A 26,338-nucleotide genomic window follows, 5' to 3' on the forward strand; every position below is an offset into this window, starting at 1 on the left:
AACAAAAAAAACTAAATTTCCGGTTAACCGGAAATCGCCGATCTCTCTCTAAAAGATGAATAGTGTGTTAAGAGAGAGAACGTTTTTTTTTTTTTTTTTTTTTTTTTTTTTTTTTAACATAACTAAGAAATTTTGTTACAGAGTGTTAGAATGATGATGTTAACATTTTTAAAGATTTTTTTTTTCCACAACATTTTTAAAGATTTATATGAGATTGTTTTCATATGAAAGAAATAAAACACCTCCAAAGATTTCACTTTACTCAACATGGTCTGTTTTTTTGGTTGCAATAAAGAAATCAGAATTATACGTACCAACATGATGACAAGAAAACGATAGGAATAGGTCGCTGGTACAAATATGGCACATGTGTGGAAGTATGGAGTTTATACAAGTTGAACCGACCAGATTACGGTTATCAAAATCTCGTCACTGTTTTGATGATTGTTATCTTGTCCTAAGGGGACAAAAAACTTGGTTTAGCTAGGGATGCTGTTGTTTTTTTTTTTGATAAGAAGGGGATGCTGTTGTTGATACCGTAAATGTTATTAATTGGGGATCCACTCATTAGATTTGGAGTTTTATCCATGTTAAGTCATGGACCATACACAATTTGGACTCTCTTAATGATGATATTGATGGTGGTACACTTATAGTAAACGTATACAATGATGTTGTTGAAATTGTGAATCTTGTCCGCTAATAATGGTTTTACAATGAGAATATAAATGCACATGTAATTCATCGATATATGATCCATCACGTACACATCTCTAGGTCCATCGCCTTCGGCCCTAGATGTTGATGCTTGCATAATAAAACCGAACTGATATGGCCTAATTCGTTTTAGGAATTGAACCAAAACCGAACTGATATGGCCTAATTCGATTTAAGAATCGAACCAAAAACAAACCGAACCAAAAACAAACCGAACCGGGTTAACGTCAACCCACTAATGCACGAACGCGGGAACCAGTTTCATCGCAGTCGTCGTGCTTCCCTCTACTGCTTCTTCTTCCACCACCTCCACCTCCCCCACGAAATTTTCAAATTGCCTTCTTTGAATCAATCGCTTAGCTCTCTCTTTCTCTCTCTCCCTATCTCTCTTTTGTCTCCTACTCTCTCTCTTTCCTGTTCTCCCTGTATTTTCGTGACGAGCCACCATCTAATGACTTCTTCAAATTCCTCATCCTCCGCCGTCAGATCGTCGGCGAAACACGCGGCGGAGCGAATTCAGCAGCATTTGCCTCCCAACAGCAATCACACACTTTCTCTCTCTTCTGCTTCCTTGAATTTGCCTTCTAGAACCTCTATCATCGCCCCCGGAGTAGCTCACTCTTCTCGCCTTAAAGATCGACCCTCCGCTTCTTCCGTATCCAACGCTTCTTCCGTCTCCGCCTCTTCTCCTTCTACACGCCGCTCCGGTACTCCCGTCCGCCGATCTCAGTCTAAAGACTTCGATGACGACAATGGTCTCTGTTCCTTTCTCCTTCTCCTCTCTTCATATTCTCTCCTGTATCCTTACCGATTATACAATAGAAAGATGAGTGCTTTAAAAAAAAAAAAAATTCATTTGCTTGAAGTATTTGACTTTTGCTCTAGGGCAATTATGCTACAGTCAATTTGGAGATTGTTGATTTGATTTGGTACATCTTTGGGTAAATTGGTGGTTTGAAATTGAAATTAGATACCATTAGAGGGCCGTTTTATGTTGTAGCTCTTATAAAATTCACAATCATTGCTATGTTAAACAATGCTATTTGATATTTTGAATTTTGACAAAAAGTGGTTTAAAATGATTGAACTCTGCTATCATTATTCATAGTGATAAAAATTCTAATTGGTATTTGATATTCTGAATTTTGATACTTCTCTTCAGATCCTGGGAGGGTAAGAGTTTCTGTAAGAGTTCGACCTCGAAATGGCGAGGAGCTTATCTCCGATGTTGATTTTGCTGATCTTGTTGAGTTACAACCAGAAGTGAGTTAGATGCTACCCAACCACGGGAGTCTTTTTTTAAGTCTATGATATATCAAGGCAATTTTAGATCCTTAGAAAGTGTTTTATTATTTCTCTGTGTGCAGATAAAGCGGCTTAAGTTGAGGAAAAACAACTGGAATTCTGAGTCTTATAAATTTGACGAAGTGTTTACAGATACAGCTTCGCAAAAGCGTGTCTACGAAGGAGTAGCAAAACCTGTCGTCGAGGTTAGAGACTATATCTTGTAGAATTTATTGATATGTTGAGGATACAATGTTTTCACTATATCTTGTAGAATTTATTGATTTGTTGAGGATTTTATGTTATACATCTTTACTACATTGGGATTTGCAGGGTGTTCTGAGTGGATACAATGGTACCATTATGGCTTACGGTCAAACTGGTACTGGTAAAACCTACACGGTAGGAAAAATAGGTAAAGATGATGCAGCTGAGCGTGGTATTATGGTTAGAGCTCTAGAAGACATACTTCTCAACGCATCTTCTGCTTCTGTTTCCGTGGAGATATCTTATTTGCAGGTGTGACACTGCACATCTTCTCCTTGTTTCCATGTAGCGTATTACTTCAATGCTTAGATACTGGTCTTGTTGTTGAATATTCATAGATGGAAACCTTGTGAATTTTGAAATGGTTCTATAGCTTAAGTAAGATTTTCATTTCTTCTTGTACTTCACAGTTGTATATGGAAACGATACAAGATCTTCTTGCACCTGAGAAAAGCAACATTTCAATCAATGAGGATGCAAAAACTGGGGAAGTATCAGTACCAGGCGCTACAGTAGTCAACGTTCAAGATTTAGACCATTTCTTGCAGGTTTTGCAAGTTGGTGAGACAAACCGCCACGCAGCAAATACAAAGATGAATACAGAATCCTCACGTAGTCATGCAATTCTTACAGTATGTTTCCTTGGAATATTTGGTCTATATGGTTTCTTGTTCATCAACAGAATCCATGTGTTGTATCTGTCCGTTGATGAAATGTATCTTCTTTGCAGGTTTATGTCAGGCGGGCTATGAATGAAAAGACTGAAAAAGCAAAACCTGAATCTTTGGGAGATAAAGGCATTCCTAGAGTTAGAAAGAGCAAACTTCTGATTGTGGATCTTGCTGGTTCAGAAAGAATAAATAAATCTGGTTTGAACTCCTTTACTCTTTATATAACCATTCATGTTATATCAAGTAGTTTATGCTGAGTTATTTCCCGTTTTATTTGAAGGCACCGATGGCCACTTGATTGAAGAGGCGAAATTCATTAATCTTTCACTGACATCCCTCGGAAAATGCATAAATGCGTTAGCTGAAGGCAGTTCTCATATACCAACAAGAGATTCTAAGCTAACAAGGCTTCTTCGTGATTCTTTTGGCGGTTAGTAGTTTATCAAAAATGTCTTTCCCTATTAGTCTGTTACAGAGCTCATAAGCGTGACTTACTTCTGTGCCTATACATTTGTTCATACTTTTCCAGTTATTCTCGTGTCTGTTAAATAAACTCTGGCATGGTCTTTTGCTCTCAACTAATAGGTTCTGCAAGGACTTCACTTATAATAACAATTGGGCCATCTGCACGGTATCATGCAGAAACCACCAGCACAATAATGTTTGGACAAAGGGTGAGTTTTCATGTTTCTCTTATTTTGTTCTCTGCAGAATATCTACTTTCTGACATCTAAAGAAAATCATAAACGAGAAAGACACAGTATTCTAATATTTAAAGAATTTTATAGTAATGCCCACTTGGTCATGTCTTCCTTTACAGGCTATGAAAATAGTAAACATGGTAAAGCTTAAAGAAGAATTCGATTATGAAAGTTTGTGTCGGAAGCTTGAGACTCAGGTGGACCATCTTACTGCAGAAGTTGAAAGACAAAACAAACTAAGAAACAGTGAGAAACACGAGTTGGAAAAAAGATTGAGAGAATGTGAAAACTCTTTCGCTGAAGCAGAAAAAAATGCCGTTACAAGGTCCAAGGTATTATTCTCGTCTATTGATTGGCTACTCTTCGTTCGCTTAGAGTAATTGATATTCAACAATCTTCTAGTTTCTTGATATGATGCCTACTTTCCTATGATATTCTTCTATATCTGGTGTTTATATTGTGTGGGGGGGAATCTGACTTACAGTTCCTGGAGAAGGAAAACTCCCGCTTGGAGCTCTGCATGAAAGAACTTTTGAAGGAATTGCAGCTGCAGAAAGATCAGTGTGATCTAATGCATGACAAAGCTATAGAACTAGAGATGAAATTGAAAAATACCAAGGTACACACTTTCTCATAAATTGTTGGTAGTAGTTTCCTTGGTAACTACCTCACTGTATTGTATCTATTAAGTATTAACTACTTTCGGAAATTCTTGGATGTTTTGAAAATGGCCTATCATAAAAAATAGCCAACGTGTTTACCAAAATATAAATATACATATATGAGCTCTAACAGTGTCCTTTTAATTGTTAGTAGCAACAACAGCTGGAAAATTCAGCATATGAGGCAAAACTTGCAGATGCCAGTCAAGTATATGAGAAAAAGATTGCGAAGTTGGTTCAGCGTGTTGAGGATGAACAAACCCGGTCAACAAACGCCGAGCATCAATTGAATGAAATGAAAAACATTTTGAGTAACCAGCAGAAGTCTATTCATGTTAGTTAACATTACACCTTTTCAACTACCTTTTAAACGCATTATTACTTCTCTACTCAAACTAAATGGTATTTTTTGGCGTTTATAGGAACAAGAGATGGGAAACTATCAATATCAAAGGGAACTTGCGGAAACCACTCACACATATGAATCTAAAATTGCAGAGCTGCAGAAGAAATTAGAAGATGAACATGCTCGGTCTAACGCTGCAGAAGAGCAACTTAGACAAATGAAAAGACTTCTAAGCGATCGCCAAGTTTTATCACAGGTTAGGCTTATAACTTATTTTTAAAACCTTGATTTCAATAAGCATATGATACTTTCAGCTTTATGTTTCAGGTGAAAAGGTCAATGTATTTATCCTTTTTCTTTTTCAAATAAATTGAAGATAAACATTTTTTATTATTAATTATTTGTGCTTCAGCTTTTGCAGAATTTTCTGTCTCCAAGTGATTTTTTTTCTTGATTTTGTGTTCAGGAAAATGAAGAGACGAACAAAATCAAGATAAAATTAGAAGAACTATCACAAATGTATGAATCTACAGTAGATGAACTACAGACGGTGAAATTAGACTATGATGATCTTCTCCAGCAAAAGGTGTGACGCTTAATTTTCTGCTTTTGCTTTTGTTCAGATTGGTCATATTCAAAATCCAACTAGTCATTTTTTGCTGATGAATATGTCTAAATGTACATAAAATTTTTGTTCCACAGGAAAAACTTGGTGAAGAGGTTCGGGATATGAAGGAAAGGCTCCTTTTGGAAGAAAAACAGAGAAAACAATTGGAGAGTGAGCTTTCCAAACTAAAGAAGAATCTAAGGGAAAGTGAAAGTGTTGTTGAGGTGAATTAGAATTAGCTTGTTTCACCTTTTTCACATGTATTGTTTTTCATGGTCTTGCTAAGTCCATTTAATTCAACAGGAAAAACGATATATGAAGGAAGATCTTTCAAAAGGGTCATCAGAATCTGGAGCTCTAACAGGCTCGCAGAGATCACAAGGGTTAAAAAAGTCTCTATCTGGTCAGAGAGCTACCATGGCGAGGCTTTGTGAAGAAGGTAGAATTTTTTCTCATGGATTGAGCTCCTTCTAGCGTAGACATTGTTCAGTCTCGTTTCATTGTGGCAGAATCAAATTGACACGTTATCTACTTTGATTTCAGTCGGAATTCAGAAGATATTACAACTCATTAAGTCTGAAGACTTGGAAGTTCAAATTCAAGCTGTAAAAGTGGTGGCTAATCTAGCCGCTGAAGGTGCGGTTTCATCTTTTCTATAAGCATGTGCGAAAAGCCTCAAATTTATACTTCCTTCTGCTACTACAATTGGATTCTCAATTGTTGAAACAGCGATTTTTGATACACTGGCACTTTGCCTTGACACTGGATTCTCTTTGTTTGCCATTGTACCTAAATGACTTTCATCATGTGTGTGTATGTGTGTAGAGGCTAATCAGGTGAAGATTGTGGAGGAAGGGGGTGTAGAAGCTTTGCTTATGCTAGTCCAGTCATCTCAAAATTCAACAATTCTTAGGGTGGCTTCTGGTGCAATTGCTAATTTGGCAATGAACGGTGAGCACTTGCTCTTGCACCAAGTGCATTTATGATATTGTTGTTCATAAACAAGTTAGACTTACAAATGAGAAGCAGAGCTAATTCATAATTGTAGTGGTCCCCTTGTGGGCTTGTCATTTCTTTACAATGCTTGTTTGCTTGATTTGTTTATTTACATGTTTTCATTGGTTTATTAACCACAGAGAAGAGTCAGGATCTAATAATGAATAAAGGAGGTGCTCAACTCCTAGCAAAGATGGTGACTAAAACAGATGATCCACAGACTTTAAGAATGGTTGCTGGTGCACTTGCCAATTTATGCGGGAACGGTGAGTACAAGATTATAAATACCGGTTCCGATGAATTCCAGTTTTAAACATATCTATTCATCTGCATCATAGCATCTAAACTCTATATGCTGTCTTGTTTTGCACAAGCAGAGAAGTTTCTTAAACTGCTAAAAGAAGAGGAAGGCATCAAAGGACTACTCACGATGGCACAATCTGGAAACATAGATATCATTGCTCAAGTAGCAAGAGGGATGGCAAATTTTGCCAAGTGTGAAACTCGAGAAATTATGCAAGGTGTGTAGTCACATTTGCTTACAAATATGCCTAAAAAAAATGTACACCGAGTCAATCGCTATAATACTTAAATAGGATGTTATGTGTTACAGGGCGTAGAAAAGGCCGTTCTCTTCTCTTGGAAGAGGGTGCTCTTGAATGGTTGACTTCAAACTCACATATTGATTCAGCATCAACACAACGTCACATCGAGCTTGCGCTTTGCCATTTAGCTCAAAATGGTAAGCTCACTTCTTCATTCTACTATCTAGAAGAGCCCACTTCTTTTATCAAATGTTGGGACATATGGCTAATGTCTGTATCTCCTTCATTTCGATGCAGAGGAAAATGCGAATGATTTCAAAAGAACAGGAAGCGTGACAGAGATTGTAAGGATATCTGTGGAGTCGAGTAGAGATGATATTCGCAGTTTAGCAAAGAAGATACTCAAAACAAACCCTTACTTCTCAAGCTGAACAAGAGGTGAAAGAAAAGACATGTACATAACATAACTGGCGAGTGGTACAGATTCTTAGCTGAGTCTGTGAGAATGTCATTAGATTGACTTTGTGATTGGGATGATATATATGGACGACAAGGACAATCAAGGAGAGACAACTAAGATTCTTACAATAGGAATGTTGTATAATGTCTCCCTTGGATTTTTGGATGTGGAATCCATTGCTAATTTTTGTGAACAGTTTTCATGATTTTTCCATGCGTTCTTGATCTGTAGTCAATAGTGTGAACAATTCTCCAATGTAAGATTGATACACAGATGAAACTCAACTCTAATTGAATCTGCTTACTATTACTACGCTTAACTTTGCTGAAACGTAATCAAAATCTTATTTGGAATCCATTGGGCCATTTTAAACAATCATATAAATGTTAAAGATAGACTATGTGAGTGATCACAGTCTTCTTCTCATGAGATATGGATATAACAAATAGAGATAGTTTCACAACCCCTAAGATTTAAGTTCAAATGAATCACTCCTTCGTTGTTGTTTGTCAATCTAGTTCGTGGCATTGTCAGATTCTTCTAATCGTAAAGGCCTTCATCGTACCAAATATCGACCAGAAAGTCCACCATCTCCTACATACATACAGATCAAATGGGAAAATTAGATATGGAGAATGATTTTAGCTTCTTTCCTTTTATAACTCAGGTAGAAACTGGGGTTAAACTAAGCTTACGGGTAAAGGAATCGACTCAGAGAAAGGTTCATGAGTTGAGAGAAGATCTTCATATGTAGTAGACCAGCTGCAATAGTTTCAAGATTGTCTTAGTAAACATTACTTATACTGATCATTTCTCCTGATTCTTTGACACTGCAAAAAAGATTGTCAAATGAACTTAATGTTGCATGATACAAACAAATAATACCTTATGATCTGATCCTTTGCAGAGTGTTCTCTTTGTCGAGATTGGTCTCCCACCCATTTTTCCCTGTTTTCTTGCCACATCTTTGCACCTGTAATCAAGAAAGATGGTTATAGATAGTGCTGATAAAGAACACAAATATCAAAAGTTGAAATATCTGTTGGTGTCACGCCCACTAGGCGGGTCAGCAGAGAAAATTGGATGTAGATTCTTTTCATAGTTTAGGATAGTCAAAACAAAGTTTGAATTTTTACAACAGCGATTGATAAGAAGCAATCATCGTCTTAAGCTGAAGGGTGTGAAATGTACCATGATTCACAAGATCAGTAAGATTGTTTTCGGTGTTCGTTTTCACCGAGCTTTTCTCTTCTTTGACTAATTTTGAAAGCTCAAGAGTAGGTTTGTTTTCGTTGGACAGACAATTTGCAGTATAAAGCTCCATTCTTATTCAATCGAATGATCATTCCTTTACGAATAAACCCGGTTTATACCAACCAATTCACATCCACATACAAAAACATCAAAGGTTTCCACACAAGCTGCTAAAAGAAACAACAGTAAACCAATTAAAAATCCCATTTCAACAAAAAAGAGAAAGCATGAAACTGTTACAAGAAAGGGGTTGGTTTCAATTTACCTCATTGACATCTTCATCAATCAGCTTGTGGAAAACCCTGGAGAAGATTCAAGAAAACATAAGAAAACCAGATTTTTCTCAGGAAACAATACATTACTATGAAAGAAAGATCCAAACCACCATAGACACCAAACTCATTGCCAAACAAAAAAAAAAAGATTGTCCTTTTTAATACATTGCGTTCAAATCCATTACCAACTCTTTTTTTTTTTATCTAGATAAAGGCATCAAACAAAAAAACAGAGATTTTTCATTAACAGAACTTGTTTTTTTCCCTTGAAGAAGGATATTGGGACTCAAACAATGGCATTTCCGGTGAAGTATATATATCAAGATCCAAAATAAAACAGATCAAAAGCATTCAAGATCCAAATCTTTTTATTTCTAAGGAGAAACCAAGAAAAGGTCGTGACAGAAAGAGAAAGTTTGTTACATAAGAAAGGGTTGATGATGATTATTACCTTAATGGGGAAGTATGAGCAGAAAATTTGGTGGAGGGATTGAAAACTGAATTAGTTGTTTTCTCTTTAGGTTTTATATGTAAATGAAAAAAAAAAAGATTTAGATTCTTGAGTCAATGAAAAATCAACTAAAAATAAACTTTTAAAAAAGAATTATTTTGAACCAAAAATAGAATTCAAAAGAAGAAAAAAAAAGTTTAAAGAGTTTACTTGTAGATGAGAATATGAGATGAGTAAAATCTACTATCTAGATCTATCTTTTTTATGGGGTCAAAGAGACAGAAAAAATATAATAAGAAGTAAGAAGCAAGCCCCACGCAGCTCAAGTTTCTATCTCAATCTTACGTGGATGTGATTAGGAAGATAGCTCCATCTTTTATTATATTTGGCACACATTGTTGAAATTTTTGTCACATGTTCAATACTAGTATTAAGTTTTTCTTTATTCATTATTATTTGACTTATAAAATAAACTCAGTTTAAATAATAATCAGATTGAAAAGTCACCTAATAATGGAATGATTATCCATAAATGAATTGAAATCTGTATAACAGTAATGTGGTATTTGATTATTTTTCCTCAAATTCTAACTCAAATATAATCAGCCATTGTATTGTTGAAAATTTTGGTTGATTTTATTTTCTCAAATTCTAACTCAAATATAAATGAAACCACTTAATGTTGAAGATCTTATTTTCTAGAAATTTTTGTCACATGTTCAATACTAGTATTAAGTTTTCTTTATTCATTAGTATTTGACTTATAAAATAGGTTCAGATTAACTAATTAGATTGAAAAGTCACCTTATAATGGATGGGTGATTATCCATAAATGGATTAAAATCTTTAAAACATTAATAATGTGATATTTGATTATTTTTCCTCAAATTCTAACTCAAATATAATCAACCACTAATTATTTAAAGATCTTCTAGAAATTTGTTCTCATTAAAATTTTATGGTTGAGATGAAAGGGAAAAATAAATGAATCTGTTCAGAAAGTAAATTATTTTTTTAAGGTGAAGATTAGTATATTAAAACTCAAATGTATATTAGGCATGATGCATATGTCTTGTGGGTGGTTCATTAACCATTTATTTAAGTTGTAAACTTGACATAAACAAATATCATATTGGTTGGTTTGGATAGAAATCAAACAAATAGTCATGAGCTAACTACTATGTTTGTTCTGTAAATGATGTAAGTTTAGTTCCGAAGAAGCATAAGATTTTAATATAACAACAGAAATTGGATGTTACAAGTTAACCATATTTGGGGGTTCAAAAGGTTTCTTCATCATTTAGAATTCAAGCTGACATGAGCAATCGACGATCACCAAGCCAAAATACAGGTTTTCCACAATCTGTCTTTCATTACACAGTGTTTTGATACACACAAAGCTCATAAGGTACATATTTCTATTTTTACATTCATTAGTTCAAAGGGATAACAATATCGCCAATGTTGTTGTGCCATGGATCCGCCAAGTGAGTTGCAAGATTCTCCAATGGTCCTGTCCCCGGGTAAGCTGATTGTTGCACACAGAATCCCACAAACGCCAACAACGCTAGACGCCCTGTCGTCATACCCACCAAGAAGAAAACATTAACATTAGATACACATTTCTTCTACATAAGTTGATCCAGAATAATGGTACGTTGTTGTGTGTGCTTACCGTTCTTGATCTCCTTGACCTTCAATTCCTCCAACTTCTTGGGGTCCTTTGAGTATCCGAGAGGGTCAAATGCACCTCCTGGGTACTTCTTTTTCTCAGGGTCTTTCTCCATACTTCTCTGGTGCTCGACAAATGCGATAGCAAGGAACTCAATGGCCAAGATTGTGGGCAAAGTACCCCACGGGACAGGGTTTCCCAAGTAAGTGGCTTGACCCCCTGGTAATGCTGCCCATTCCTGAGCTTTAACCCAGTTTCCATATCCCAATGCTTCTGGTACCAAAATCCCAGGCTACAACACACCACAAACCAATTTCATTAGACTAAACTTAACAAGACTACACCCTTATGATAAGACAAAGACTGGATAGTGAAACTTACAACAGCGAGCATAGCCCATCTACAGTGGATGAGCTCTGATTCTTTGTATCTCTCAAGGTTCTCTGGAACCTCTCCTAGTCCAAGTGGGTCAAACCCAAAGTCACTGCACAATTTTGTACCCAATCAATAACTTTGAATCCATGAAGCTTTTTATTCAGCCTCCAATGTTAAATCAGAATGTCTCTAATCTCTATAGACACACATATAATAAAGTGACCAAAACAGAGGCAGAAAAAACATGGTTCCAAGTTCTGCAATAAACAGAGTAAAAAGAGACGAATCTATGATAGGTGTGTAATGTATACGCAATAACTTAAAGACTGAAGCTTTAAACATCCTCCAATCGTGCATCAAAGAGATTCCAAACTTTTCTTTATACACATCTAATCTAACAAATTGAGTAACAGGGAGAGACGGGTCCCTATTGCAAAATGAGTGAGAAACAGAGCAAAAGGATTCGAATTTATAAAAATGGCGTACCCAGGAGCAGAACCGTCAAGATAAGCTGGTCGTGGCTCGCCGGGCATCCAGTGAGCAGCCATTCTGATACGGCCAACGTTCCCGGCGTTGGGGAGCGGGACTCCGGCGGAGACGAATTTAGACTTGGAAGAAGAGAGAAGCGAAGGGTACACGGCGGCGATGCCGCAGCTCATTAACGAGTTGGACGCCATCGTTTCTCTCACAGTCGTAGTGTGTTTGCCACCAAAAGAGAGAAAAGATGTGGACGAGGGAGGTGTTTGGTGGAAGTGTGAATATGGGAGAGTGATCGTATAAGTAAGGTTTTGTTCGATGCGAATCTAAAATCAGATTGCAATTGGCTATACAGAGCCCCCGTGGCTTTTTCATTGGGCCACGTGTCTTCTCTATATCATGTTCTTCTCTTTGATTATCCCAATCTGCACTCTGTGGTTCAGATTAATCCCGAATCTGCCTGATTTACAATTTTGCCATTTTATCCTCCTCGCCAACCAAAGTGTGATGAGACGAGCTCATCAGATAAGTCCCCCGGTTTGGTCACCACCTCCAGGTTAAGAGAAAAACACACTTGTACCACTGTTTTAAGACGGTTAATCTTTGACTTAAGAAACCAGTAAAACTTGGAAAAACGTTTGCTTCAACTTTCTAACCCATGCGAGGCTAAATCATACGTCTTAAGATGGATTACCGAACCAATATTAAATTGTGAGACAGCGTTATTGCGAGTTTGGTCCTGAGACATTTTGCTTCCTAAGACAATGTGGATCTTAGAAGATTCTTGATGAGTGATGGACTGCGGTAAGTTTTCACGTTTGTCCTTTCTTGTACAATATAAGTTGGTGATTTCTGAAAACCATGGACCAAAATTTTGGCTTTATTGGTGAAGTACCATTTTCTGCATATGATCATCACTTCTCTAATCTCTGCAATCTGCACTCAAGTGACTGCGAAGATCTCATTCAGACCCATCTTCAAGGATGAACAAAACAGCCCATGACTTGAGAAACTCTTTGTCAGAGAAACAACTAAGAGTAATTCTCAGAAAGGTATCTATATATTGAAATCTCGGTATCAGAAGGTTGCATCAACTACCTATGTGGCTGGCTATGTCTCTCTCTCTCTCCCAAGCATCAAGTAACCTCACAGATGCACATTTCAAGAAACAATACAACATTGCATGCCAAACATATAACAAAAGGATCAATCCATAAGGAGACTCAGAATTCACAGATATTGTACTGTTCTATACCTAAAACCAGTTTAATGTTACATCCATAAACTCTTGAGTCTGAGTCTGAGACATCAAAAAAGACACAGTTTTTTTCCAGGGGATAGGATAGACATATCAATTCATCAGTACAAAAGGTACTGAGCCACATTCAATCAAGAGCACATAGCTCTCTCGACCACTTCCTGCAACTCTCCACTCTTAAATGCCTCAATAGTGATATCACAACCACCGAAAAACTCACCGCCGATGTAAAGCTGAGGAAACGTCGGCCAATTGGAGTACTCTTTAAGCCCTTGCCTCAGCATCTCATTCTCCAGAATGTTCACATCTTCAAATGGAACATTCAGGTTCTTCAGGATCTGAACCACCGTGTTGGAGAATCCGCACATCGGGAAATCTTTATTTCCTTTCATGAACAGAACCACTTTCTCCGAATTCACCAGTTTCTCCAGCGTATCTTTCAGCTGCGGCGAGAGCGCCGACGCAGAGCATCGGAATTTCGTTGGTTTGAGCTTGAGATACGAACCGATGCCGTAGAACGATGGCTGCCGGTTGTGAACGGCGAGTGTCGCCGTCGGTTTAAGAGAGAATCGGATGGATTGAGGCTTGTTGATGACGGAGGAGGAGACGACGGCGGTGGGAGTTATCAACGTCGGCGACTTGATAGATCGGAGAGCCATTTTTTATGATTTGGAATTTGAGTAAGTTGAAAGGGTAATGATGAGTTTATGAGCCACAAAACACTTTAGTGCACGGGAGAATGGAATAAAATAAACCCTGTTACCAAACAACGCCACTAAGCCAGAGTGTAGTGACTAGTGAGCATGTCTTTGTCTCTTTGAGATTTAACAACATAAAGGATTTGTTCGAAAAAAAAAAAAAACAACATAAAGGACATAGTTTTTTTTTAATGATCAATGGCTTAATCAAACACGAGTTGGCATGTCGTTGAAGCTCTAGAAGAAAGTGCCAACTCCTTTATCATCTCTAATTCTGGAACTTCGTGTTCAGATGAGCTGATTGTCATAGTCTTCAGGTGAACGGCATTTTTCAAGATATAAACTGCAAGATCTCTCTCTCCTGGTGTTCCTGTGTATCCCCACCACTTGAAAGTTTGTAGACTCAACAACATACATTCAGGGACACTACTTGGTTGATTCAAGTAAACCATTCTATCATCATGGAAATGATCCTGAGATCAAACAGATGAATACTAAAAACGTGTTGGGCATCCAGCAAGAAAGAAAAAAATTAGTTTAATGAACAAACTTACATCCATTTCGTAAAGGTCCAGAACTTTTAACTTTGAAGAATCTTTGAGCAGCCGAACAAGCAGGTCCGAAGAAAACTTTCCGAAACATAGCTTCAGATGTTCAAGCTGGTTGAAGACAAAACCTTCAACATACATAGCCTGCGCAAAATATATTAAATTAACAACAAATGATTATATAAATGAGTTGGTAAATGGAAAATGGTTACCTCTGAACATATTGTTAGACGCTTGACAGATGTGATTGATCCAATAAGACTATTGATGTTATGTAAATCAACATCTACAAATGCGTCGATCAGGTTAGGCATATTCTCAACCAAGCAGTAGTGACTCTTTCTATTATGATCTAGAAGTTTAAAATACTTTAAAGAAGGAGTTTCTATCACAATCCCATCGACATCATAAGAATTAGGTACATAGAGCGATAAACTCTGCAAAGATGGCACAGCAACGGTTAACTTTCCAATTCTGTCACCCACACTTAAATCCACCAATAGATCTTCAAGAACAGGGCAATTAGATAGAAGCCGCTGAAGAGATCCTTCATTTAAGTATCTCACACTTCGAATATGCATAGTTTTCAGAGAGGGGAGAAAAACCATTCGAGGAACATCCACGAGAATATCGCCTTGGAGTTTCAAGATCACGAGCGATTTACAGGTATACAAGTTACTCGGCAATATGTTTGGCTTCCGCTGATAATTATCATAAATAACCTCCAGCTCACGTAAGCAGTGAGAAACTGCTAGTACAACCCACAGCTTGATACTCTCAGGACTATTATGTTTTGAACTAATTAAGTCAAGACGGAAGCTTTCTATAACCGGAGCTCTATGTAATGGCAGATTTTTTTCAAGAAAACACCGCAACTTCTCGCGTTGAGAGGGTGAATCATAACTACTACCGTAATCAAGTTTAGGCAACCACATCCAAAGATACTCCCATCGTTTTGACAAGATGCTAGTGGATACAGCAACTTTTGTCGGAACAAACAACAATATCTTAATAAGCAACTCATCAGATAACCCGCTGATTTTGTCCATATATAAATATATTTATAAACCTCAAGTTACTGTTGTTACCGTTCACACAGTTCCGACCTTGATAAGAAGAAAAACAACACAATAAAACATCTTGAAGGCTGAAGAAGCTAACAGAACGAAATAGTATCAACAAGTGAAGACTCAGACACAAGAAGAAACCGGACAAAACCTTAGAGAAAGCTGGAGGCTCGCCTCTCGGGAACCAGAATCAGAAATTATACAGAAAGAAATGTATACCCTTTTCAATGCTGAGTAGACTGGTTGTCTGAACTAGGAGTCCAGGAAGATGAACTAAGTTTGGTTTATCAGAAGGTATAGGAAATTAGGAATCGCCGAGCATCGGGAATGGCAAAGCGTCGTCCTCGCCGTCGGTGCTCACCAATCACCCCACTTTATCAAACTGTTCGGCTTCCATTTAATTTGGGTTAGCGAAAGGTTTAATTCATCATGACTGATGGGCATCTTACTGGGCCTGATGTCAATGTTAAAACTCTTTTGGTAAAAGCAAAATTTGGAGTCCTAAATCATTCAAAGATCAAACAGTGCATATGACATACCAAAAAAAAGGAAAAAACAAACACTACAAGTCGAAGGATGTAAAAAAAAAAAAAAAACATTACAAGTCGAAGTAATGGACCAACTTTATACGAGAAGTGTGATGTGTTGTTGTGCTCCACAAATAAATTAACTAGGCCTATTGGATCAATATAAATATGGGCTTTCTTGGCAAGCAAAAGGCCCATATTTTAACCAATCACCATGCAAGTGGACACAAATTCCCTAAGAAACAGAATCAAAATCTCAAGAAAACCTACTAGCCTTGTTTGTTTCCAGCAAGATTGCAGAGAAGCAGAGAGAGAGAGAGTGAGAGAGAGATAAAGCAGCAGCTTCTTCTTCTTCTTCTTCTTCTCCTCCTCCTCTTCTACAAAGCTTTCTCTCATGTGGATTTCAAATCCTTCTCAGCTTCTCTCCCTCCACATTTCTCAACCAACATTCCTCTTCTGACACTTACCAGACCAACCAACATTCACCGCCAAAATAAAGCAAGCACCAAGTCACAATCCGCCATTAACGATGCTTCTTCCAAACTTCGCAAGCACCATTTTCATGCTCTGCCTCTTCTTCACACTCCTCGCCGCCACTAAACCCCTAAATCTCACTCTCCCTCACCAGCATCCTTACCCTGATTCCGTCGCTCTCCATGTCATCAGGTAAACAAAAGTTCCCTCCCTCTCTCATTTCACATTTTTCCAGAAAAGGAAAATAAAAACTGAAACTTTCTTTTTCTACCTCTTCCACAATTAACACAGGAGTGTGAATGCATCTCTTGCAAGAAGACAACTAGGCTCCTCCTCTTCCTCGTCCTCATCATCATCCTCATCCTCCTCTTGCCGTACCGGAAACCCAATCGACGATTGCTGGAAGTGCAGCGACTCAGACTGGTCATCAAACCGTCAAAGACTGGCCGACTGTTCAATCGGCTTCGGACACGGGACACTGGGAGGCAAAAACGGCAAGATCTACGTCGTTACAGACTCCTCCGACAACAACCCAACAAACCCAACTCCAGGAACACTCCGTTACGGCGCAATCCAAGAAGAGCCACTGTGGATCGTCTTCTCCTCGAACATGCTCATCAGATTGAAACAAGAACTCATAATCAGCAGCTACAAAACCTTGGACGGGCGTGGATCAGCAGTACACATCACAGGAAACGGATGCTTAACTCTACAATACGTTCAACACATCATCATCCACAATCTCCACATCTACGACTGTAAACCTTCAGCTGGATTCGAGAAACGAGGTAGATCCGACGGAGATGGGATCTCGATCTTCGGATCTCAAAAGATCTGGGTTGACCATTGCTCGATGAGCCACTGCACCGACGGGCTTATAGATGCTGTGATGGGTTCAACAGCTATAACCATATCCAACAACTACTTCGCGCACCACGACGAGGTGATGTTGTTGGGTCATGACGATAACTATGCTCCGGATACGGGGATGCAGGTGACGATAGCGTTTAACCATTTCGGACAAGGCCTGGTTCAGAGGATGCCTAGATGTCGGAGAGGTTATATTCATGTTGTGAATAATGACTTCACAGAGTGGAAGATGTATGCAATTGGTGGTAGTGGTAATCCCACCATTAACAGCCAAGGAAATCGTTACGCTGCTCCTTCTGATCCTAGCGCCAAAGAGGTTAACTTTTCTTCTTTTTGATTACAAATTTTACATTTTTTTGTGAATTACCCAAATCTAAAAAACCTTTCCTTTTAAGTGTCTGAGAACTTTAGTATGTTTTTGTGGATAGATCTTTTAGATGATAGAGAACTTTTGATTGAGTGATTGACAAATGTGTAGTAGTCAGTCGTTGGGTTTTGGCTAGTAAAAATGCTTAAGAGTATACGTATGGTTCTATCTTCTTTCCGATAAGTCCAGTTCATAATTCACATGGACAGTTGTTAATCTTTAGCTAGTAGGAAAAAAAAATCCAAACCGGTTAAAGTTTTAATGGTAAATGAGAAAGAAAAGAAAAAAGAAGAAGAAAGAATCTTAATTTTGTATGAGGAATTGGGTCTACGAGGAGGGGAGACAGTGATGGTATGTACGTATAGTGTAAGTGCATGACAGCCATGTGGGCTGCTTGCTTCCTTCTTCTTCTTCTTCTTCTTCTTCTTCTTCTTCTCTGTCCTGTCCTCCACACACTTTCTCTTTTGGTTGTTGTTTTAAGTAATACCAACACGCGCTACTGAAGGCGCGTGGGACATAGAGATTGTGTAAGTAAGCTGATTGGTTTGAAAAAAAAAAAAAAAAAGCAGGTGACGAAGAGAGTGGACTCGAAGGACGATGGAGAATGGGCGAATTGGAACTGGAGATCAGAAGGAGATCTGATGGAGAACGGAGCTTTCTTTGTGGCATCGGGTGAAGGAGTGAGCTCCATGTACTCTAAAGCTTCTAGCGTGGACCCTAAAGCTGCTTCTCTCGTAAACACCCTCACTCGAAACGCTGGCGTTTTCGGCGGTCCCAGGTTCTTTTTTACTTCTTCTACTTACTACTTTTTCCTCACTCTTTTTCCTTTTTTACCCTTCTTTTTTTTTAAACAAAACATTTAATTTTTTATATATAAAAATAGTGATGCATGATTCTACTTATATAATTGTAATTAGCTGTGAAAGCGCGTGCTTAGTAAGATGATAGAGGAGCCGTATGATTTGTTTATTGTCGTTAAGTTCGTAACAACCGTATTTTTCTAATACTAGTAGTGATTTTGGTTTTGTGTTTAGTCTCTCTCTATTTTTGGAGTCTAGTTTATGATTATTGTCACTATGTCTTGTTTTAAACTTATTATATTTATGGGTTTTTAAAAGTTGTCTAGGAAGCAGTCATTAATTTTGAGGTTCTCAATTTACATTCTATTTTCATAGAAGAAATGTAGTAGAGTATTAATAGGAAACTATGGCAAAATCATTAATAATTTGAATTTGAATAAAGAATATATAAAAAAAGAAAAAAAGTGTAACTTGAGAGAATATGAGAGAGACAATAGGATATTGGCAGCTAGTATTCAAGTAGAGAGAAAAGGACGCACGTGATCGTCTGCTTGGGGAACCGACCAACTTGACCAATGTCTGAACCCCCACTTGCAATTTTCTATCATTTTAGTTTGTCCCTTTGGGATTATATTGGGCGGTCTAATTGTCTGTCATAGTTTTAATTAAGGACATGCACGATCATGATTCATGATAATGATGCAACTACATTTTGATACATCTAAATGTAATTTATTTATCCCCCTTTTACTCACTTTATAATAGGAGTAGTACTAAAAGCCAATTTAGTTTTTCTTTTCTATTGGGGTGTAATGATGTCATTATGATGAAAATGTGGTTTAGGGAGTTGGGAGTGGGAGGGGACCCTTTTACGTAGAAAAAAAAAAAGAATATATGATTCCTTTTTCTATGGATCTATAAAGTCCTTTTAAATCGCATTTATTTTTTTGTATCCTTTTTTGACTTTTTGTTTTATTAAATAACTTGTTAATGAAATGATCTTTTTGGTGAGTGCAGGGATGATCAAGGTCAGAGTGGCAATTCTTATTCACCGTATGGAGGCGGAGACGGTGGCAGCAGCGGTAGTGGAGGGCTCGGCGACATGAGTGGTATGGGCGGTACGACAAGAGGAAGTAGCAGCAGCAGCAACAGCAACGGTGACGACTTCTTCGGGATGATATTTGGAAGCAATGCCCAGCAGCCGCGGTCGCGTTTAACGTTATTGTTCTCTTTGTTAATGATTTCGTTTTTGTCATTGTCATCAACTCTATTATTGTGGTAGAAGAACGGATGGATAACAAATAGGATTTGGACCGTTCAATTGATTGGTTTTTGGTGTAAAGTGGCTTGGCTCTCTCCATTATTTTCTTACCTTTTTCTTCTTTCTTTTTAGTTTGGTTTTTGTATTGCAACAATACAAGAACCGAAATGGGATTTTTTATGAAGGAGGCAACGTCAAAGACGAACTTTGTCTCATCCAATCAAATGCATTGGTTCATTAGGATGATGTAACATTTTCATCTTTCTATTTAGTCAAACTTTTTTGTTTCTATGTCTCCACTCCATTAACGTTAAAAAAAAGGTGTTGGTACAGAGTGTTGAAAATATAGACCAACCCAATTATAATCTTTAAGTCCTAGTCAAAAATCAGTGTCTTCATTAAAAATCAGTTCCTACCAAGTTTTGCAGAAGCTGCAATAAACAGCACTAAATTTATCTTCTATGACATGATCTCGTCGGCGACATGTGGATTAATATTCCCGGTCGCCATTTACAAGAGACCAAAAAATGCAAAGAACAAACAAATGAACCAATTATTAGAGTGTTTCTAAGAACATTACCTTTGAAAAGTAAAGAAAAAAAAAGATAGCTACAAAGTCGTCAAATGGGAATTAGTTAAGCTGCTAGAGAAGCAGCTTCTTCAAGTCTCTTCCATGTCAATTCTCTTTGTTCCAACAACTCGCATGCCTTAGCTTCGTTCTCGGAGTGTTGTTTCTCGCACTCTTCAAAGAGCTCAGTGTCCATCTCAAGAAACATTCTTCTAACGTTCTCAGAGAGACCGTGCACCGCTTGGTTCCAATGTCCTTTCATGTTCCTCTCCAATGCTTCAAAGATAATCGGGAAGATCACGTCTTTGTTCTGCGCAATCAGTCCTACGATATGTTCATTGTTCCACAAGAAAAGAGCTCTCTCTGCCACCTGAAATCCTCACATCCCTTATCAACAGTTAAACTCCATAACTCAAGAAAATGTTATGACTTTTGTAACTATGACTAGCTTTTTTAAGTACAAAACTCAAAAAGAACGAACCTGGAAGTGTGCGCTATTAAGACATTTCCCAATCTGAGTAAACAGAGGAACAACACAATGCTGAAACTCAGAGGGCTCTGTAGCATCCAAGACTTCTTCCAACTCGCCCAAGAACAGAACCTCCTTTTGACAATTGGTAAGCGGCCAAAACTTCAACAACCCGCGGATCACGGTATCAGCCAACTTGTAATCTTTCTCCACAAACTGTGTCACGCAATACGACAACTGCTGGTGGTAAATGGAGATACTCTTAGACTTATGTAGCGGCAAAATAGCTTTGACAAGATACAACCTATGCTCCTCTCTCATAGGTACTGTAAATCCATTGATCACACTTCCAAGGATCTCCAACAACTCTCCAATACCAATGCACCTCTCAGTCTCGTACAAGAACTTGTAGAAAACATTATAAATCGAACACCTAATGAACGGGCGGTGAAATATAAACTTGCCATAGATCCTATGAAGTACAGTTTTCAGATATTCCCTCTCCCTGGGATCCTCGGAGTCAAACAAATCAAGTAACCTCGACACAAAGATGTGATTGATGAACTTTTTCGCAGTCTTAGGCTCGATTTCGGAAGAGACTACATACCGCAGAAGAAGCTCGTAGACGAGCTGCAAATGAGGCCACCATGGCTCAAGATAAGGCTCTTCTTCTTCAGGATCGTTCCCTTCAGGAGGAGCTCCAGTGTTCTCATAATGCGCCGGTGGGAGACACCGGAAAATGTTAGCTGAAACCATTCTGATGAGCTCACTCTGCATCGTCTCATTGACTTTAGCGGAGGAAGAGTGAAGGAAATCAACCAGTTCGAGAAGTGTCTGCCTTTTGATCTCTTTCTCGCGTGGCATTATCAGAGTATCAGAGAAATCGCAATGGCAGGAACACATGTGAGCCTTCTTCATGAAGAGGAGAGGTCGATCTGAGGAAGACACGTCTTTTAACAACGGAAGCACTTCGAGGGTCGGCGTTGATGTGAACATTGGGTGAATCGGTGTCTGCGAAGGAGATGAAGCCGTCGCCTGAGACTCGCCATTTGAAACAGAGGACGCGGCGGCGGTTGTGGTGCGGCTGGCGCGAACGACGTTGTTGGTGGAGGCGTTGTTATCTTGGTGGTGTTGATCTGATTTGTTGAATTTCTTCTGACCCAGTTTTATGATTTTGTTGAACATCTTCGATTTTGACTCAAAACGTAACCTTTTTTTTGGGATTGATATCACAACAAGAATAGAAAAGATTCGTCGTGAGAGAGAATATAATGAGATTTAAAATTTAAAAAGGGATTGAAACGAAGATGAGAAAGAAGATATACTTTTACCTGTCAAGCAATGAATGGAGGGAGAAGCTGAGATCGGAGATGGAGAAAGAAGCATTTAGGCCAACGGGAACGTGAGAAGAATGTGTTCTTCAGGCAATACCAGAAACACCGTGAGAAGATTTGATGTATGAATGAAGGAGGAGGAGCATCACATTTGGGGACATGTATTTTTAACCCATTTTTTTCCAAGAGGATAATTATATTATTCATTAGCTTTGGTTAAATATTTTTAGATTTCATAAAACAAACACACATGATTGTTAGAGGGATTTCAAAGATTTTATTATTCTCTTAAAATATCTAAAAACTAGTAAAATCTCAAATAAGAAAATACAGTATCTGTTGGGTTTTCTAGAAAAAAAATACTACATGTTTTTAAATTGGATTTTACAAAATCATAGATATATTTGGGCCGAAGCCCTCTATATATCAAACCAGTGTCTTGCTGTTGGATCCGGCAATTTTTGGCATCAAGATGTGGGATAATAAAACTGCCTTTTTCTTCAATGCCAGGTCCAACAAAGAGAAAACGTATGGATGGATTCTGATTTGTAACATTAGTGGAACTATATCAACACTTTAAAATCTATGAGTTTAATGGATATTGAGTAAGAGTACCAAAAAACCGTGTAATGGTAAACCCTAACGGCCTAACCTAAAACTTAATTCGATTTATCACTAAAAGAAACAAAATTGACCAATCTTTACTCTTTTTGTTTCTTTCTAGATTGATAACTTTCAAATGGCGTAGATACGTGTCTTGCAGCTTCACTGTGTGAGACTAATTACTTACATGCAAACATCCCACGTGTCTCTACTCTGCATGTAAAATCTCCAACACTTTCGTTACCTCTCTTTATATACACACACACAAACCCATCGAGATCTCTAGGGACTAACTAAGGCCACCTCAAAACAAGACCCATTTGATAACAGCGATCATGGTGGCTAAGGCCTTAGCACAGCTGATAACATGCGCCATCTTCTTCTTCCACGCGGTAGCTTCCGTAGATGACATCACCATACGCCAAGTCACGGACGATGGTCGTCAAGTGCGCCCTAATCTCCTCGGAACTCACACGGAGAGCAAATTTCGGGTTTTTATGTCGGACTTCGGCAAGAGCTACTCCACAAGGGAGGAGTACGTTCACCGCCTCGGGATATTCGCCAAAAACGTCCTCAAGGCGGCTGAGCACCAGATGATGGATCCTACTGCCGTCCATGGAGTTACGCAGTTCTCTGACCTCACCGAAGACGAGTTCAAGCGGATGTACACCGGAGTAGCCGATGTTGACCGCGGTCATGGCGTTACGGTTGGAGCTGAGGCACCCATGGTTGATGTTGAGGGATTACCTGACGATTTTGACTGGAGGGAGAAAGGTGGAGTTACTGAGGTTAAGAATCAAGTATGTTCTTTCTTTCCAGAATGTCACATTTATATTTATATTTGTCTTAAGGCTTGGATTATATATTTGATTGCAAACGTAGAAAAAATTTGAGAAAAATGTCTAATTATTAAATATTGATAATTGGCACTTGGTGCCTTGGTGGTAGGTTGATAGTTTCAGAACTAGTCTAGTTATGATTCATATTTCGTTTGGATTAATTTGATGTAGGATAATGTGTTATGTTAATATATTAATTGTCAATGGGTTTTTTAAGTACGTGATGTATGTGGATGTGAAGGGTGCATGTGGATCGTGCTGGGCTTTTAGCACGACAGGAGCAGCTGAAGGAGCCCATTTTGTGTCCACCGGGAAGCTCCTCAGCCTTAGCGAACAACAACTTGTGGATTGTGATAAAGCGGTCTGTTTTCATTCAGCCCATTAAGTATTTGAATTTTCAATCTGATTTGGTACTTTTTGTTTTTTAATTTGAAAATTTCTCTGCTATATTTCTATAGTGCGATCCAAAGGACAAGAAAGCTTGCGACGATGGATGTGGTGGGGGGCTCATGACAAATGCCTACGAGTATTTGATGGAGGCAGGAGGCTTAGAAGAGGAAAAATCATATCCGTACACCGGTAAACGTGGCCAGTGCAAGTTCGATCCTGACAAGGTTGCGGTAAAAGTAGTGAACTTCACGACTATACCATTGGATGAGAATCAAATCGCAGCAAATTTAGTTCAACATGGTCCCTTAGCAGGTGATATATATTATTAACTAATATATGTGTTCGTACCTAAAACCAACAATTTTTGCGTTCAAAGTCCGAAAATATAGAGAAAAAACCACTAATGTTTTTTTGTTTTTGTGTTGTCATGACGCAGTGGGATTAAACGCTGTGTTCATGCAGACGTATATAGGAGGAGTGTCGTGTCCGCTTATATGCAGCAAGAGAAAGATTAACCACGGAGTACTTCTTGTTGGGTACGGATCAAAAGGGTTTTCGATCTTGCGGCTTAGTAATAAACCCTATTGGATTATAAAGAACTCGTGGGGGAAGAAATGGGGAGAGGATGGGTACTACAAGCTGTGTCGTGGCCACGATATATGTGGGATTAACTCGATGGTCTCTGCGGTAGCCACCCGAGTTTCTTCGTAGATTGGTCTTGTCTTTCCTCCGCACACTTGTTTTTCATTTTATGAGTTTAGGAGTGAAGTTGGTGGGTTTGAATATTGGGTGTCTTACCCCGACCGCTGTCTCGACAGTCTTGTAGTAACGATGGGTGATTTATTTGCCTTCTATATATTTTCTTGTTCTTTATTAGTCACACGTAATGGGGTGAGATAGAAATAGAACTTAATTAGTTATGGAAAAGAAAATTAACTTTTGGATTAATAGCAATCAGCCGCCGAAAATGTTATTTGCATTAACTAAAGGGAAAATGTAAGAACATGGTGCTGATTTAGATACATGTTTAAAGCTTCTTACAGAATAGAGAAGATGTTTGATATTTCTGGTCATGTTAAATAGAGAAGAGATGTTTGATATCTCTGGCCAAAGATGAGAGTACTCTTCTTGACAACATGTGTTGTTTTCTTTCTTTCATAAAATTAATAACAAAATCAGTGTTGTGAAGGTACACATAACACAAGAGTGATCTATTTGCACACTAGGTTTCAAGGTTGTTGTATAGACATATAAATCTTTACAAGATAATTGTGACTAAATTTAAAACTGTAATTGAAAATGCGGTCTCCGTGTAAAAAGAATAGAACATGCGGATGTAGTTCTACATTAACGTTAACTTCACCGAAACACATGAACTGGTTTTGGATTTTAAATCTTTTGACATTATATCATGTCCAGAACAACGAAACCTTACATACCTATTTGTTGCTTGGTACATAATTTCTCTGGTATATAAGGATTTCGTCGGAAGCTTAATACTCATAAACTTATGTTTTATTTTCTGTAAAATTCTAGCTAGGATCTTTCAGATCAAAATTCTTGATATATATTAATTCTTCGATTTTGTCAGCATATTATAGCATATACATATATTAGACGAAGAACAATAGGGGTAGATACGTTTTGAAGGCTTTCTCATATCATAAGTGTTGAGGCCTTTACTTGTATGACTCCTGGATCTGTCTTCTTCTTTTGGTCTAAATAAAAAAAAAGGTTTAAACAGAGCAACAGCTTCGAGTGGTCTAATAACCAAAACTATAATTTTTACAAATCAAGAAACCGACACAGCTATGGGTATTAGACACTGTTCTCCATTTCTTGAAAAAAGGCCTCGAGGCTCGAGTGTCCTCTTCTTTTTTCGTCTGAAAAAAAGGTCTGCGAACATAGTAACATAACACGTCAATTCATCAAGGAAAGTAGAAGTTCTCCTTTTTCATTTTACGAATTACGTGTTTGTTGAATGCGCAGATATTACAAATTTTTGTGAAATGATTGAATCACCATACTTTATGATCAATTAATGCTGAAAATTTTATAAAAGAGAGAACTGTAGAAATAATAAACTTCGAAATTTGTTTATTTTGCATTTATTCTTGAATTGAAGATACCAAAAATATCAAATTATATGATTTTTTAAAATTTTAAAACATCTTTTTTTTCTTTATCAACATTCTTATAAAAATTCATACTATAAAACATCATTTAATTATATAAAAAAACATCTTATAAAAATTAGAAACTCGTTTAATTCATAATGTTGAAAGAAGAAAAAACGAATCTCCGTTTGTCCTTAGTACACACATATATGTATCTATTGACTATTGATTAAAGAAAGAAAAGATAACTAAAAAGGAGAAATTACAAATATGGTTAAGAAATTGACCAAGTCAGATTGCCATATTATGTAGCTGTCGTGGACGTGAGAGTAGGTCCCGTGATGCTTACCCGGTGCTAGGCAAGAGTATCCCACTCCAAAGATTTTCT

The 26,338-nt window shown here is 37.9% G+C and overlaps 8 protein-coding genes across 11 annotated transcripts; 3 read left to right on the top strand and 5 right to left on the bottom strand.

The window, feature by feature from the left end:
* Positions 1-742: 742 nt before the first annotated feature.
* On the top strand, positions 743-7,469 carry LOC17887436 (kinesin-like protein KIN-UC). The gene is made up of 21 exons (XM_006290464.2): positions 743-1,472; positions 1,880-1,980; positions 2,085-2,207; positions 2,335-2,520; positions 2,679-2,900; positions 2,999-3,137; positions 3,220-3,369; positions 3,525-3,613; positions 3,760-3,972; positions 4,125-4,259; positions 4,457-4,636; positions 4,725-4,904; positions 5,115-5,234; positions 5,351-5,479; positions 5,559-5,694; positions 5,799-5,891; positions 6,081-6,206; positions 6,392-6,517; positions 6,629-6,772; positions 6,865-6,993; positions 7,094-7,469. The coding sequence occupies exons 1-21, from the start codon at positions 956-958 to the stop codon at positions 7,225-7,227; spliced, it is 3,372 nt and encodes a 1,123-aa protein (XP_006290526.1). The 5' UTR covers positions 743-955; the 3' UTR covers positions 7,228-7,469.
* Positions 7,470-7,588: 119 nt separating this feature from the next.
* On the bottom strand, positions 7,589-9,361 carry LOC17887008. 2 transcript variants are annotated; one of them, XM_023782764.1, is made up of 6 exons: positions 9,237-9,361; positions 8,776-8,812; positions 8,448-8,677; positions 8,142-8,229; positions 7,952-8,018; positions 7,589-7,850 (listed from the first exon to the last, which is right to left on the bottom strand). In XM_023782764.1, exons 3-6 carry the CDS (start codon positions 8,578-8,580, stop codon positions 7,797-7,799), a joined length of 342 nt encoding a protein of 113 aa, XP_023638532.1. In that variant the 5' UTR covers positions 8,581-8,677; positions 8,776-8,812; positions 9,237-9,361; the 3' UTR covers positions 7,589-7,796. The 2 variants fall into 2 exon arrangements, with proteins under 2 accessions (XP_023638532.1, XP_023638533.1); XM_023782765.1 differs by having other exon boundaries at positions 8,448-8,680.
* Positions 9,362-10,507: 1,146 nt separating this feature from the next.
* On the bottom strand, positions 10,508-12,041 carry LOC17885151 (chlorophyll a-b binding protein 6, chloroplastic). 2 transcript variants are annotated; one of them, XM_006291710.2, is made up of 4 exons: positions 11,770-12,039; positions 11,290-11,392; positions 10,912-11,200; positions 10,508-10,812 (listed from the first exon to the last, which is right to left on the bottom strand). In XM_006291710.2, the coding sequence occupies exons 1-4, from the start codon at positions 11,958-11,960 to the stop codon at positions 10,670-10,672; spliced, it is 726 nt and encodes a 241-aa protein (XP_006291772.1). In that variant the 5' UTR covers positions 11,961-12,039; the 3' UTR covers positions 10,508-10,669. The 2 variants fall into 2 exon arrangements, with proteins under 2 accessions (XP_006291772.1, XP_023637785.1); XM_023782017.1 differs by lacking the exon at positions 10,508-10,812 and having other exon boundaries at positions 10,933-10,986; positions 11,054-11,200; positions 11,770-12,041.
* An 878-nt stretch (positions 12,042-12,919) lies between these two features.
* Positions 12,920-13,700, bottom strand: LOC17885128 (monothiol glutaredoxin-S14, chloroplastic). The gene has a single exon (XM_006291869.2). It carries the CDS (start codon positions 13,675-13,677, stop codon positions 13,150-13,152), a length of 528 nt encoding a protein of 175 aa, XP_006291931.1. The 5' UTR covers positions 13,678-13,700; the 3' UTR covers positions 12,920-13,149.
* Positions 13,701-13,758: 58 nt separating this feature from the next.
* LOC17886464 (FBD-associated F-box protein At4g10400) lies at positions 13,759-15,928 on the bottom strand. Its single transcript, XM_006291153.2, has 4 exons — positions 15,551-15,928; positions 14,477-15,370; positions 14,271-14,408; positions 13,759-14,189 (listed from the first exon to the last, which is right to left on the bottom strand). Exons 2-4 carry the CDS (start codon positions 15,311-15,313, stop codon positions 13,920-13,922), a joined length of 1,245 nt encoding a protein of 414 aa, XP_006291215.1. The 5' UTR covers positions 15,314-15,370; positions 15,551-15,928; the 3' UTR covers positions 13,759-13,919.
* Positions 15,929-16,153: 225 nt separating this feature from the next.
* On the top strand, positions 16,154-19,732 carry LOC17886078 (probable pectate lyase 13). The gene is made up of 4 exons (XM_006290887.2): positions 16,154-16,524; positions 16,624-17,518; positions 18,139-18,347; positions 19,387-19,732. The coding sequence occupies exons 1-4, from the start codon at positions 16,388-16,390 to the stop codon at positions 19,649-19,651; spliced, it is 1,506 nt and encodes a 501-aa protein (XP_006290949.1). The 5' UTR covers positions 16,154-16,387; the 3' UTR covers positions 19,652-19,732.
* A 267-nt stretch (positions 19,733-19,999) lies between these two features.
* LOC17886875 (serine/threonine protein phosphatase 2A 57 kDa regulatory subunit B' epsilon isoform) lies at positions 20,000-22,164 on the bottom strand. Of its 2 annotated transcripts, none has more exons than XM_006290919.2 (3): positions 21,999-22,164; positions 20,680-21,877; positions 20,000-20,568 (listed from the first exon to the last, which is right to left on the bottom strand). In XM_006290919.2, the coding sequence occupies exons 2-3, from the start codon at positions 21,850-21,852 to the stop codon at positions 20,266-20,268; spliced, it is 1,476 nt and encodes a 491-aa protein (XP_006290981.1). In that variant the 5' UTR covers positions 21,853-21,877; positions 21,999-22,164; the 3' UTR covers positions 20,000-20,265. The 2 variants fall into 2 exon arrangements, with proteins under 2 accessions (XP_006290981.1, XP_023637784.1); XM_023782016.1 differs by having other exon boundaries at positions 21,993-22,164.
* Positions 22,165-22,893: 729 nt separating this feature from the next.
* Positions 22,894-24,713, top strand: LOC17885208 (probable cysteine protease RD19D). The gene is made up of 4 exons (XM_006293033.2): positions 22,894-23,404; positions 23,685-23,804; positions 23,902-24,145; positions 24,270-24,713. The coding sequence occupies exons 1-4, from the start codon at positions 22,940-22,942 to the stop codon at positions 24,542-24,544; spliced, it is 1,104 nt and encodes a 367-aa protein (XP_006293095.1). The 5' UTR covers positions 22,894-22,939; the 3' UTR covers positions 24,545-24,713.
* The last annotated feature ends 1,625 nt before the right edge of the window (positions 24,714-26,338 follow it).

Source organism: Capsella rubella, unplaced genomic scaffold, assembly GCF_000375325.1.
Source record: "Capsella rubella cultivar Monte Gargano unplaced genomic scaffold, Caprub1_0 scaffold_5, whole genome shotgun sequence".
NCBI classification, from domain to species: domain Eukaryota; kingdom Viridiplantae; phylum Streptophyta; class Magnoliopsida; order Brassicales; family Brassicaceae; genus Capsella; species Capsella rubella.

What these genes read in the sequence shown, in the direction of transcription:
- LOC17887436 (XM_006290464.2), top strand. Translation starts at nt 956, where the DNA reads ATGCACGAACGCGGGAACCAGTTTCATCGCAGTCGTCGTGCTTCCCTC. An exon ending in ATGATCTTCTCCAGCAAAAG is followed by an intron (nt 5,235 to 5,350) that starts GTGTGACGCTTA and finishes TTTGTTCCACAG; the next exon opens with GAAAAACTTGGTGAAGAGGT. An exon ending in TGCCAATTTATGCGGGAACG is followed by an intron (nt 6,518 to 6,628) that starts GTGAGTACAAGA and finishes TTGCACAAGCAG; the next exon opens with AGAAGTTTCTTAAACTGCTA.
- LOC17887008 (XM_023782764.1), bottom strand. Translation starts at nt 8,580, where the DNA reads ATGGAGCTTTATACTGCAAATTGTCTGTCCAACGAAAACAAACCTACT. An exon ending in TACTGATCTTGTGAATCATG is followed by an intron (nt 8,230 to 8,447) that starts GTACATTTCACA and finishes TCTTGATTACAG; the next exon opens with GTGCAAAGATGTGGCAAGAA. An exon ending in GCAAAGGATCAGATCATAAG is followed by an intron (nt 8,019 to 8,141) that starts GTATTATTTGTT and finishes AAACTATTGCAG; the next exon opens with CTGGTCTACTACATATGAAG.
- LOC17885151 (XM_006291710.2), bottom strand. Translation starts at nt 11,960, where the DNA reads ATGGCGTCCAACTCGTTAATGAGCTGCGGCATCGCCGCCGTGTACCCT. An exon ending in CTTGACGGTTCTGCTCCTGG is followed by an intron (nt 11,393 to 11,769) that starts GTACGCCATTTT and finishes AAAATTGTGCAG; the next exon opens with TGACTTTGGGTTTGACCCAC. An exon ending in GATGGGCTATGCTCGCTGTT is followed by an intron (nt 11,201 to 11,289) that starts GTAAGTTTCACT and finishes GGTGTGTTGTAG; the next exon opens with CCTGGGATTTTGGTACCAGA.
- LOC17885128 (XM_006291869.2), bottom strand. Translation starts at nt 13,677, where the DNA reads ATGGCTCTCCGATCTATCAAGTCGCCGACGTTGATAACTCCCACCGCC.
- LOC17886464 (XM_006291153.2), bottom strand. Translation starts at nt 15,313, where the DNA reads ATGGACAAAATCAGCGGGTTATCTGATGAGTTGCTTATTAAGATATTG. An exon ending in GTCTAACAATATGTTCAGAG is followed by an intron (nt 14,409 to 14,476) that starts GTAACCATTTTC and finishes TATTTTGCGCAG; the next exon opens with GCTATGTATGTTGAAGGTTT. An exon ending in TGGACCTTTACGAAATGGAT is followed by an intron (nt 14,190 to 14,270) that starts GTAAGTTTGTTC and finishes GTTTGATCTCAG; the next exon opens with GATCATTTCCATGATGATAG.
- LOC17886078 (XM_006290887.2), top strand. Translation starts at nt 16,388, where the DNA reads ATGCTTCTTCCAAACTTCGCAAGCACCATTTTCATGCTCTGCCTCTTC. An exon ending in CTGATCCTAGCGCCAAAGAG is followed by an intron (nt 17,519 to 18,138) that starts GTTAACTTTTCT and finishes AAAAAAAAGCAG; the next exon opens with GTGACGAAGAGAGTGGACTC. An exon ending in GGCGTTTTCGGCGGTCCCAG is followed by an intron (nt 18,348 to 19,386) that starts GTTCTTTTTTAC and finishes TGGTGAGTGCAG; the next exon opens with GGATGATCAAGGTCAGAGTG.
- LOC17886875 (XM_006290919.2), bottom strand. Translation starts at nt 21,852, where the DNA reads ATGTTCAACAAAATCATAAAACTGGGTCAGAAGAAATTCAACAAATCA. An exon ending in TTAATAGCGCACACTTCCAG is followed by an intron (nt 20,569 to 20,679) that starts GTTCGTTCTTTT and finishes TGAGGATTTCAG; the next exon opens with GTGGCAGAGAGAGCTCTTTT.
- LOC17885208 (XM_006293033.2), top strand. Translation starts at nt 22,940, where the DNA reads ATGGTGGCTAAGGCCTTAGCACAGCTGATAACATGCGCCATCTTCTTC. An exon ending in TTACTGAGGTTAAGAATCAA is followed by an intron (nt 23,405 to 23,684) that starts GTATGTTCTTTC and finishes GTGGATGTGAAG; the next exon opens with GGTGCATGTGGATCGTGCTG. An exon ending in TCAACATGGTCCCTTAGCAG is followed by an intron (nt 24,146 to 24,269) that starts GTGATATATATT and finishes GTCATGACGCAG; the next exon opens with TGGGATTAAACGCTGTGTTC.